At 32.4% G+C, this 13,880-nt stretch overlaps 1 protein-coding gene across 1 annotated transcript; it reads right to left on the reverse strand.

Annotated features, from left to right (window-relative positions):
• Positions 1-1,031: 1,031 nt before the first annotated feature.
• LOC139843496 (cytosolic sulfotransferase 13-like) lies at positions 1,032-2,294 on the reverse strand. The gene has a single exon (XM_071833593.1). It carries the CDS (start codon positions 2,262-2,264, stop codon positions 1,245-1,247), a length of 1,020 nt encoding a protein of 339 aa, XP_071689694.1. The 5' UTR covers positions 2,265-2,294; the 3' UTR covers positions 1,032-1,244.
• Between the last annotated feature and the right edge of the window lie 11,586 nt (positions 2,295-13,880).

Genomic DNA, 13,880 nt, shown 5'->3' on the forward strand with positions numbered 1-13,880 from the left:
GATAACATCCTGCGAAATTGTCATTCCACGACACACATTACCATCCTCAACGTTGGTCATACACACCAAATCACCGTAAATTCACTTTAGACTCTCAGAGCCGTCATACACAATCACTAGAGATGTCGTACACGCGACGACATCGCACCTTCGTACCACAATTAACAACTAATAGCCCTTCATCGTTCGCAAAGCGAACTCCACCAAAATCCTATGTACGTCTCTAAGCCTAGGCATACGCCACTCCGCTTAATCAGTCGTGCATCTCAGTCGAGATAACCCGACCTTCCCCGCAACGAACCTTTATTAACAATTGCTCACTCTCATGGAGAAGAGTGACCAACCCGACACAATAATTGCATCGACCGCAATATCAACACTTCATCATAACCTTCGGCCTAACCGACCATTAAGTCCATCATTGACTCACCGGTCATCTTTACCCGTCTATCACTTAAGAGTAACAAGATTCGCTCACCCGTCACTTCATAAGAAGTATTTTCCGCAATGCTCTTAAACTTCAACTTTTGCAACCGTCGAATTACTATCACTCGTCGATCACTATTATAACCTTCGATGCTTCGAAGGGTATCTCACGGGCACCCTAAGCACAAAATGATCACAAAACTTTTACCCATTCCAAAACAAACACAAAACTTTTAAACTCCTAAAATATATCACAAAACTCTTTATTTTTTACATATCAACTACAAAAAACTACATTCTTTACACATTAACACAAAATTTTCTTATCACTATCATTTTATTACTACTATTACTACTATTATTATTACTATTATTATATTATTATTACTATACTATTACTACTACTACCACTATTTCATTACTACTATTACTACTATTATTATCAAAAATATTTATATTTTCTTATTTTGTCAACTTCATTTTTCAGCCAATTCAATTTTTCTCTTTTGCTTCAAAATTTTCCTTTTTTTTAACAATCGAAATTAACAAACATTCTTCCGACGCAAAGCGAGGCCAATTTCTCTAGTTATTTTCAATCGCGAAAAGACACTCAATATAATAATAATATACATATATCACCGAAAACAAATTCAAACGAAATACGACATAAGTAAAAACACCAAACCTACGTACTCCAACTCACTACAACGTACGATGTATGTACAACACCTCTCAGCCACCGATAACATGCAGTTGACTAAATTAATCCATTTATTCCATTTAATTTAATATTATTATTTCAAGATAGATAATGCATGTTAATCCCTTATTTCGAATGAGATATTCAAACCATGAAATTCTTCTTCGGTAATTCGATCTAGCATTTCAATCTTGTCACTTGTGAGATAGTTTCGAAAATCTCCAACTTTTCCCTCCCTAAAGAATATCTTATTATCAAGACCCTCTCGAATTTTGCCATGTTTGTTAACCTCACTTAATTTTTCAAAACTACATAGCTTCACAATCTGTTGCACCACACGATTAGCCTCTTCCTCCATTGTAAAAGGATACCCTAAGAACTCCGCTAGATGTTTCACGTTATTTTCTGTATCGCTCAACATGTTTTCGTAAGTTAAAAACAGAATCCTAGTCGGATGTTCTAAACTTGCTTTGTAGTAACTTTTCACATGATCCCAATAAGGTCCGCATAGTGTGATACCTTTGCTAAACAACTCAAATACCTCCTCAATTGTAACTAGACCCATAATTTTCATCTTATTTACAAAGTGAAACAAAGAAACTAAGACATCTTTGGGGTTTCTACACATATAAACTATGCGGCAACCAGAATCAATAATTGACCGCGGCAATAAAGGATAAGGCATATGAGTGGAAAAGAGACGTGGAGAGCTTAAATCGACATAAGTAGGCTTTGTTCTTAATACCTCATTTTCGATAAAAGGCAAACAGTCATGTGGATTAGAGATGAGTAAGGGGTGAGTTGAAAGAGAGTTGGTTTTGTACTTGGTTCGATTCACAATAGCGAATGCAAGCGCCTTGAGCCATGTTGTGCCTGATTTTGGTAGTGTGGCCAAGTAAATATCGTTTGGATTAGCTTGAAAAGTTTCTTGTGCGGCCATAAGTGTTCCATATGATGCTAAGCCTTTTGAACGATACCAAAAGCCTTGGTAAAAGTATAACACTTCATTCGCAAAGTACTCCTTGGGTAAATTTGTGCATCTATCCTTGTATTTTTCAAGAAGTAGAGACAAATTTTCCTTTTCAACTTTAGGATCGTCTAAGGAAGGTTCAGTTTGGGAGGGTGTAGGGATTGACATTTGTTAGAATATAATGTATATCAAAACAATTGAAAACATTTCTGTTTATACTTTCTTATATATCCCACTTATATAGAGAGAGATAATGAATAGATAGAAAATAATAACTGGTATTTAGAATAAAATAATAATAATAATAATAATAATAATAATAATAATAATAATAATAATAATAATAATAATAATAATAATAATAATAATAATAATAATAATAATAATAATAACAAGGCAAAAATGTATGTTTCAAATGTGTACTTTAAGTTCCAACTACTTGCACGCCTTTCTTTCGTGTTATTACATAAATGTAAATCCCTAGTTCATATTGAGTATATAATATTTAATTCAGTCATATTATCCGAAGAATTAATGTAAATAGATATTAAATGTTATTGTTTATATATATATATATATATATATATATATATATATATATATATATATATATATATATATATATATATATATATATATATATATATATATGTATATATATATATATATATTTCGTAAATCGTTCGTGGATAAAACGTAAATGTAAAAAAAAAACTATAATACCAGACGTAGTCATTTGCACGACAATCATAGACTTTCATATGAAGGGCTGACTCTGTCGCACGATAAAGTTAGATCAGTGTATTAATATGTTAGACTTGACATTCGCACGTAGGTGTGCAACCTTTGTACGAAAGTCAGAGACTTTCGCACGAAGGAGAGCTCACAATATATAAATAAGGGTTACATGTTTCATTCAAATGCTAAACACTTTTAGCAAACCCTAGTCGTGTTGTGAGTTATTCTTTCCCTTTCAATCAATCCTAATACGAATAACAACCATATGTGTCATTCTAATCTATTCTTATGTGAGTAGGTTTATTCTTTGATCCCAATAGTTAAAGTTTATTCGATTAAACTTGTTTGGGTTGCCAATATTCCAAACCTAAATACAATGTAATATTAAGTGAAATGATAGTGTACCCCACCTCCGACCCGTTTATCAGCTTCGCAGTTTGCTTCGGTGGATCTGGCCACAATATATAGAACGAAGGAAAACGTTAGCTACAATGAACGAGGTCCTGGAATTAGAGCAACAATAGTGATCTTAGAGCCCATAAAACCTCGGTCAATTACAAAGTCAAGCTAGCGAAACTATTCCTAGCTCGGTGCACGCCTGTACCACAAAGGAAAAGGGACAAGCTCACTTTCCTCTGCAGGTTTACCAAAAGGGAAAGTCAACTAGTGATTCAAAATTATTGGGAACTAGCGAGCCGGTATAAGGAGCCGCTCCATCCCACGTATAAATAGAATAGAATGCAGGAAATATTCCACATTCAATTCATACATACATAATAACACAATCATGTTATATCATTTGCTTCGGTGGGGTAAAACAATCCTCTAATTGTTACCTTCGGGGAATCGCCAACGAACATAACCAAAATCATAATCACTCACCTCAATCTATGTGACTTGCATATCCCCATATCAACACTAGTCGCCGGTTATTGTACAAACAATTGGCGCCATCCGTGAGACTCACATCTTATTCATTTTGTTAAGCAAGAACCGACGCCATGGCGGACTCCAGTCACATACCTCCGGGTTTCACACCACCCAGAATCACACAAACCTCAGATTCAACACAGCTAGAGTTCTCAACTGTGGGGACCTTGACCATGTCTCCCGCCACTCCCGCCATATTCGTCTCAACGAACCCCCATGGCTCGCATTCTGCAGAACCAACACCGTTGATAGATAAGACCTTCGTCTTGAATAATTACGAGCACATCAGATCGGTGATAAAGAGCTTAAGGAACAAGGGGATCTTACAAAGTAGAAGGGTGCTAACATACGAAAGCGAAGATTACGACAAGGAGATGGAAATGGAACCTCCAAACCAAAATTCACAGCCTAGGAATCCACCGACAAACTCGTCAGCAGAAACTATGACTCGAGCAGGGGGAACCCCCAGCATATCTCAGGTTGAAATGCCCCGTCCTAATCCATCCGGACGAAGTCCGTATCGATACATGTGTCGGTCTTTCACCCCACGGCTGAATACATGTGCCTTCAAAATATAGAACCTCTGTGCCGGTCTTTACACCCCACGGCTGAACACATGTTTATAAAATATAGGATAACCGGTGCCAAAATGTCGTAAATAATAAACCATCCACCCGGCTCGGGAGCTCATACGCTCTAACGGAAATCGGGGGCTAATGCGTGTCATAATAATCAACCCCAATCCCCGATAATTCTATCATAGAATGCAGTTAAGGTACTTGTGTCTATTGCGTCAAACATTTATAAAAGCGCATGTATTCTCAGTCCCAAAAATGTAAAAAGTAAAAAGGGAATCAAATGAAACTCACCATACTGTATTTCGTAGTAAAAATACATATAACATCATTGAACAAGTGTAAGGTTGACCTCGGATTCACGAACCTATAACATTTGTATATTTATTAATATACATATCGTAATTAAATAAGTTTGTATATATATAATTTACTAATTATATTATTTTTATATTAATAACATATATACGTCTCATAAATTCATTTTGTATATACAATATTAATTTTGTTATGTTATAAGTATTAAATATATCTTTATATATATATATATATATATATATATATATATATATATATATATATATATATATATATATATATATATATATATATATATATATATCGTTTATTTATTAAGATAGTTATTATAGTAATACTCAATTAGTATTTGTAATGATAAATATGATAATGATAATACTTAATATTAGTAATAGTGATAATTATGATACTCAATTAGTATTTGTAATGATAAATATGGTAATGATAAAAACATGAAACTACCTCAATGCTTGTCTAAAAAGAAAACGCCTCAGGCGGGACTCGAACTTGAGACCTCTCGGTTATACCCAACGCTGCAAACCATCTAACTGTCTCAACTTTCTCTGATTTATATTCCTAACTTAATCTATATAACTCGTATTTTGTATTGGGCCAGCAGCAAAATCCATCCATTTAATTCATCTACGGCCCACTTATTTAATTGGCCCAACAACTAAAAACTCCACAGCCCAATATGTATGATCAACTAAATAATCGAAGTCTAATATACATGGCCCAACATAAATATTGAATATTGCTGCCAACAAACACGGTTTCTGTTTTAATCTTCTTCAATCTATACCTATCAACATCGATCAGTATTATACATAGAATCATAACTTAAACTAACATCATTATCGATTATCATGTAATAGCGTCATCATCATCACCCTAAACTTAATCTTAATTATAACCATTTATAAACTTCAGAGCCCAACAGAAATATAATCTCTCCCGGCCCAAAAGGAAAATGACTTGGTTTAGTCCAACAAATAAGCTAGATCTTGGTCCAAAGTGAAAGATGAACTCACGGCCCAAATTGAAACGGCTCATAGCATAAAGCAAAGGAAAATTCGGTTCTGGTTATTCTTAGTGGAACGGTTTTTAAAAGAAAATATGTATAGTCCGAAATTCTATGGACATTCAATAAACAATTCTATGCATTACCAAATGTCGGGCATTAAGTTTTGCTTTTTCCCCATAATTTCGCTAAGGTGGAACTGATAATGATATAAAATAATACCCCATACCTCAAGTTGACAAATCCAAATCAATTGTTTACACATTCACTCATGTTTTACGAATAAGTAGAGGATAAAGTAGGTCTTTGATTAAAGGAATGTCGGCCAAACAAATGGGTATTTAGCTAGTACCACTTTTATTCCACTAATGATAATGATTTAAAGGTGAACAATTTTATAGTCTTCAATCACATATCATCATTTTCTCGCAAAGTAACAGAAAAAATGGTTGTAGTGACTTGCAACATGATGGTGATGGTGGCGGTTGAAAGTGGTGTTCAGTTCTGGAGGTTGTCGAAGATGTTGGGGACAATTGAAGTAGTAGAAGATGATGATTTTTGATCGTTATCAGAAGAGAGAGAAGATTTAAGGTGGTGATGATCGACTAGAAAAATACACAACAAGGGTCTCGGTTTTAAAGCAATATAGATGGGGTGTTCATGGGTTTGATGGTATTGGTCATAAGTGTTGAATCAAAACCTTACACGTTTAATGGTGATAAGTTTCGTGTGATATGATTGTAGGGTGACGAGTTGTAGCTTGTGATAATAGTGAGTTCATGATGGGGTGATGGTAGATTGTTCTTAGTGATGGTTATTGTGGTGTTGAGTTCACGAAGAAGAAACAAAAATTAGATGAAGTAAATAATAGGTGACGATTAAATGGTGGTTTAAAAGGTGGTGCTCATAGATAATGATGAATGTAAGTTGATAACTCTCTCTTTTTCTCTGTAATGTAACAAGTAGGTATTTCCATATACAAGGAGGGAGTTGATTGTTGTCGACAGAAGTATTCAAGCCAAGAAGAAGAATACAAGAAAAATAAAAAGGTGAAATCGATGGCTAACAGAATTTGGATTTATTTCTGTGTTTGGATTTGTTTACTTACAGATTCAGAGACAAGAAGTACATAGATGTTAAATCAGATAATTAATAGAATAAATAAACAGATAGAGATGTCCACGAATTTGTTATGGGTCTGTTTCATCATTTTAAAATCGATCTGTAAAGGAATGGAGTTTGATAGTGAAGTGTAACAAACTGAATTCCTGTTATCTATTTATCTGATTCGTGATTTTGATAATTAATAAGTATATGTATATTAATTTTATTAATAACACACTTATTAATAATAATATTACTAATAATAATTATATTATTAATAAAGATACTAATAATAATAATAATAATAATAATAATAATAATAATAATAATAATAATAATAATAATAATAATAATAATAATAATAATAATAATAATAAGAGTAATAATAATAAGTCACATTAATGGTAATTTTAGTGAATTTGATAATAATAATGTTATTAATGATAATAATAATAATAGTTAATAATAATCCTATCAATACTGATAATAAAAATAATTATTAATATTATTCTTAAATATGATATTAATAATGATAATAATAATAATTTGTATCATCTTTATAATAGTATTTATAATATTAATAATAATTTTAATTATAATGGTGATTATAAAAATAATGAAAATGATAATCTTAATAATAACTAAAAATCAGAATTTTATTACTAATATAATAGTACTGATATTAATATTAATATTAGTATTTATTTTAATAACATTACAACTACATTTTAAATTTGTAAGTATATATAGATATTCAATATTATTACTTATGCATATTAAATTCTTATTTGATATATATTAAATAAATACACGTATTGAATGTTTAATATTTATACATGTTATATATATATTATAATATGCATACAATCACTAATTATGTATATCAATCATATATATATTTCATCTATTACATATTTAATTGTGTTTTAAGTTTTTCTTTCATAATATCTAATTACCTAACAGTTTATTAATCTATTTTAATTTATAACACAATTATTTACATGTCTAGTTATTTATATATAAACATTTCTATTTACGATTAATGGTTCATGAATCGTCGGGAATAGTCAATGGGTAATTGATTACAATAATATAATTTCAAAATTTTCGAGACTCAACATTACAGATTTTGCTTATCGTGTCGAAACCATATAAAGATTAAAGTTTAAATTTGATCGGAAATTTTCGGGTCATCACAGTACCTACCCGTTAAAGAAATTTCGTCCCGAAATTTGATCGAGGTCGTCATGGTTAACCATAAAAATGTTTTCATGAAGAATATGGGTTGATAAATAGAGTTTTATCATCATTGAGTAATATGGATAAAACCATTTAATTTTGTGAAGAGTACGAGTGAAGCTATCACCAAAGAGTGAAATGAGTAGGTATAGATTTGTCATATCTTTTGACGTAGATAGGATTGATTTCCAAGTTTAAGGGATTTGGAGAAAATCTTCGTAATAAGATTTGATTCTTCGGTAATCAAGGGAATTAGGATCCGCTTTAAATGCGATCATCTGTTTTGATTGCTCTGTAGGATATTTCACTATAAATCCACCCTCTCCATTTCCTTACAACTCACACCTTCTATTCCTCCCCCTCAATTCACACATTAAAACATTCGTTAATATGCTCCATCCCGTTCTGATCCTTGATATACTCTTAACTTTCATATCTGTCATTCTTCTCTTTCATGTACCACCGGAGGATTTTATTTACTTTTACTATTACCTTGAGGTTATAGTGATTTTAATTTTTCCCGTGTCTTTATGTTGCGATAAACATTGACATACACGGTTTGTAATTTATGTGTTATTATCGGGCTTTATATCCTCCCTTATATTTCGGAGCTCTTTGCCTTTTTTTATTTATTTATTCTCATCTCAACTCTAAGTCAAGCGAATAATGGTCCAGAATTTGTAGATATGAAATTTCGATTGAACATGACTAATGTTCTACGAGAGAGATTTGTTATAGCACGATCTTGGTTGGTTAAATTACCAGGATTCAAGGAAAAAGATAGAACTATCAGGAAGATATATTCTTGATATGTTTGGAGATTAGATAGAATGTAAGAGTCGTGTAAATGGCACATGATGACGGTATGTTCTGTGAATCATCACGTTCCATTAGAAACTCGGCATGAATTACTGTAATATAATCACGTTGATCAAGTGTCATTATATTATACTAACTCATGCTTCAGTTCCCAACACTACTTCAAAAACATTCACAATTTAAACTCGAATTTCAAAGGAATTTAGAAACTAAAGTAGTTTCCTTTATGATGTAATATAGATAGCACGAAGAGAATAATAATTTCGGACGAGAATATTTATGAAAATATCCTCAGAAATATCGAAGATATTTATGATGATATTTTGGAATTTCTAAGTTCGATGGTTGATGAAGAAAGATTTTCCGCAAGATTTTAACATGAGTACGGAGCTAGATATTCGATGAAGGTTTCACCGGATCCAGAATTACCTGGTTTCTTTGAATATATGGTATGGTACTTGTATTTAGCCTTGGTCTCCTTCATGGTTTGCTCAATCTGTTTTTCAGTACCAAATTTTCTATCGAGCGTTCCTAACACTCCTTTCTTTATCATCAAACTTTTGGCCGTTTAGACCATCTACAATTTTCTGTTTCCTCTGCATTTAATGCTACGATATCTGAATCATCTGTTATCAATCCGAGGTGGTTTCAGGAGAATTGTGTTTTTAGATGATTAAAAGCTGATGGTAATATGGTGAAATATAAAAGGTTTCCCGGTAACAATAAAAGGGCACACATATATATCAAAGTTATAATAAGGCTGTTTCGAACGAAAAGTCGAATTTGACTTACTGGAGCTGTGACAAAATTGGCTAATTTGAAAAGAATTTGCGTTGTTATTTTCAAAAATAACAATGCCAAAGAAGCTAGCACAGATACGTGTTAAACATTTATACATGTTCGGAGAATTTTTCAGGTGCATAACTATATGCGTAAATCTTTTCTTCCGTAGATGAAGTGTGGTTGATTTATCCTCTCAATTGAGGTGTTTTCAAGAATCAAGAAAGGTTTGAACACAAATTGGAATCGTTAAGATACAAAAGAGGTTTAAGATGCAAATCAAGTGGCAAACTTGAAGATTTGTTTAGTTTCATATGTTATAATCAATATTTTAATTCATTTTAATTGTTCACTGTTGGTAGTCCTCAGTTGATTATTCCACAGTTAGCTAGGAACAGTTAGCTAGGATTTTGTTAGCGTGGATTCTTAACAAAATTTCTCATAGTTAGTTTGTTTGTTTCTAACAAATTTTATTCCGTCAAATGTTTTCTTCGTTATGCCACTTGTTGGACTCAGATAGGTCAAAATCCAAATATGAAATTGAACTTGGATGAAAATAGTTGTTCTTTGGTGAACGGATACGTATATGTGTGAATTTGAGCAGTGTTGTTAATGACTGCTAAATCTGAATTGAAGAATGTACAGTGTAACTTATTAATGTGAAATTTAAATATTCCTCGGGTATTACCTACCCGTTAAAATATTTTCACCATTAACAGTTTGTACGAAAGAATTTTTAATCACAATCCCTATGAAAATATATATACATATATATTTTCTTTAGATGTAATTATGGATTTAATGAGTCAATATAATATTAGACTCATTTGATTTTTCAGTTTGAGCTAGAATAAGAAATCTCTAAAACTATTATGATCCACATATTCTTCATAGAATATTAATGAAGTTATGGATCAATACTTCATCGTCAGTTATTAGGATCCACATATTCTTCACAGAATATTAATGAAGTTATGGTTCAACACTTCATTGTTAATTGTTGTTGGTACTCCTTGGTATCTATGATGCGTATGATGTTGATGTTCATGGGACAGATTGTGATGTTGGGGTGTGGGATGCGGATGTTGCTGTTGGTGTTGGTACTGTTGGTGCCAGTGATGTTGCTGAAGCTGGTACATTTTGCACCATACTTTTCAAGGCTACAACTCGGGTGCGAAGCTCGTTGACTTATTACTCCGGGATGATTGTCGGTTGGAACGAGCGAGTGAATAAGGTCTAGAATTTTAGATAGAATATAATCGTGGTGAGATACTTTAGGAATGTGAGTGAAAATGGTATTACAAACAGGTTCGCCGGTAAGTACTCCAGGTTCATCGTCAAGAGGTGAATTCGGTTGATGGAAAGGATCACTTTTTTCTTGTTTCAAATGATTAAGTAGGCTACGAACTCATCAGATGAATTGGGGATAGCTGATTGATTGATTCATTCTGGTGACGCTTCTTTTGGAGCTGGAGTGGGACTCCATATCGGAATCCGAGGGACTTGAACTAGTGTGAGTTCCATTTCGTATGATTGAATAAAGGATTTTTCGATATGAAATGATTTTCGACTATCGAATGGTATTCGAATTACAAAAAGATTTCGTAGATTACGAAGGAATTTACGAAATATATCAGACAAAGTTTATGGTAGTAGATACGCTAAGATATGAATTAGCAGATACGCTAAGATCTGAATTTTTGTCTATACACTATTCATGCAATCAATGCAGTAAGATGTGTCTAGACTAAGAATGATAAGCGGGTAATTTTCTACAAGAAATGATAAGCAAAACTTTTGACATGCAGACCAGGTTCAAGTCCAGACTTATTAATATAACCTAACAACTACTAGGTCGAAGTCCAGACTTCACTAATGCATCCTAACAACTCCTAGTTAGACACACTAATGTCGACCTGGTTCGCTACGACCACCGCCCTGATGCCAACTGAAATGCCCCGTCATAATCCATTCGGACGAAGTCCGTATCTATTATAAACGATTCATAATAGTTGATTTCATCACGAGGTACTTGACCTCTAAATGATACATTTTACAAACATTGCATTCGTTTTTAAAAGACAAACTTTCATTACATCGAAAGTTGACAGGTATGCATACCATTTCATAATATCCAACTATAAACGACCTAATCCATCATTTACTTAATAATAATCTCTAATGAACTTCAACGACTCGAATGCAACGTCTTTTGAAATATATCATGAATGACTCCAAGTAATATCCTTAAAATGAGCTAATGCACAGCGGAAGATTTCTTTCAAATATGAGAATAAACATGCTTTCAAGTGTCAACCAAAACGTTGGTGAGTTCATTAGTTTATAGTAATCATTTCATTTTCATCATTTTAATAGACCACAAGATTTTAAATATTATAAAACGTGCAGAAGTTCCATTCCAACTGCACAAAAAAAATATCTCTCATATGAGGAACACCTGGTGAGGATTCAAAATATAATAGTAACCATATGTGCCGGTCTTTCACCCCACGGCTGAATACATGTGCCTTCAAAATATAGAACCTTTGTGCCGGTCTTTACACCCCACGGCTGAACACATGTTTATAAAATATAGGATAACCGGTGCCAAAATGTCGTAAATAATAAACCATCCACCCAGCTCGGGAGCTCATACGCTCTAACGGAAATCGGGGGCTAATGCGTGTCATAATAATCAACCTCAATCCCAGATAATTCTATCATAGAATGCAGTTAAGTTATTTGTGTCTATTGCGTCAAACATTTATAAAAGCGCATGTATTATCAGTCCCAAAAATGTAAAAAGTAAAAAGGGAATCAAATGAAACTCACCATACTGTATTTCGTAGTAAAAATACATATAACATCATTGAGCAAGTGTAAGGTTGACCTCGAATTCACGAACCTATAACATTTGTATATTTATTAATATACATATCGTAATTAAATATGTTCATATATATATAATTTACTAATTATATTATTTTTATATTAATAACATATATACGTCTCATATATTCATTTTGTATATACAATATTAATTTTGTTATGTTATAAGTATTAAATATATCTTTATATATATATATATATATATCATTTATTTATTAAGATAGTTATTATAGTAATACTCAATTAGTATTTGTAATGATAAATATGATAATGATAATACTTAATATTAGTAATAGTGATAATTATGATACTTATAATGATAGTAATATTAGTAATAATATTGATAATGACAATAATAGTAATGATAAAAACATGAAACTACCTCAATGCTTGTCTAAAAAGAAAACGCCTCAGACGGGACTCGAACTTGAGACCTCTCGGTTATACCCAACGCTGCAAACCATCTAACTGTCTCAACTTTCTCTGATTTATATTCCTAACTTAATCTATATAACTCGTATTTTGTATTGGGCCAGCAGCAAAATCCATCCATTTAATTCATCTACGGCCCACTTATTTAATTGGCCCAACAACTAAAAACTCCACAGCCCAATATGTATGATCAACTAAATAATCGAAGTCTAATATACATGGCCCAACATAAATATTGAATATTGCAGCCAACAAACACGGTTTTTGTTTTAATCTTCTTCAATCTATACCTATCAACATCGATCAGTATTATACATAGAATCATAACTTAAACTAACATCATTATCGATTATCATGTAATATCGTCATCATCATCACCCTAAACTTAATCTTAATTATAACAATTTATAAACTTCAGAGCCCAACAGAAATATAATCTCTCCCAGCCCAAAAGGAAAATGACTTGGGATTGTCCAACAAATAAGCTAGATCTTGGCCCAAAGTGAAAGATGAACTCACGGCCCAAATTGAAATGGCTCATAGCATAAAGCAAAGGAAAATTCGGTTCTGGTTATTCTCAGTGGAACGGTTTTTAAAAGAAAATATGTATAGTCCGAAATTCTATGGACATTCAATAAACAATTCTATGCATTACCAAATGTCAGGCATTAAGTTTTGCTTTTTCCCCATAATTTCGCTAAGGTGGAACTGATAATGATATAAAATAATACCCCATACCTCAAGTTGACAAATCCAAATCAATTGTTTACACATTCACTCATGTTTTACGAATAAGTGGAGGACAAAGTAGGTCTTTGATTAAAGGAATGTCGGCCAAACAAATGGGTATTTAGCTAGTACCAATTTTATTCCACTAATGATAAGGATTTAAAGGTGAACGATTTTATAGTCTTCAATCACATATCATCATTTTCTCGC

Source organism: Rutidosis leptorrhynchoides, chromosome 4, assembly GCF_046630445.1.
Source record: "Rutidosis leptorrhynchoides isolate AG116_Rl617_1_P2 chromosome 4, CSIRO_AGI_Rlap_v1, whole genome shotgun sequence".
Taxonomy (NCBI): Eukaryota; Viridiplantae; Streptophyta; class Magnoliopsida; order Asterales; family Asteraceae; genus Rutidosis; species Rutidosis leptorrhynchoides.

What these genes read in the sequence shown, in the direction of transcription:
- LOC139843496 (XM_071833593.1), bottom strand. Translation starts at nt 2,264, where the DNA reads ATGTCAATCCCTACACCCTCCCAAACTGAACCTTCCTTAGACGATCCT.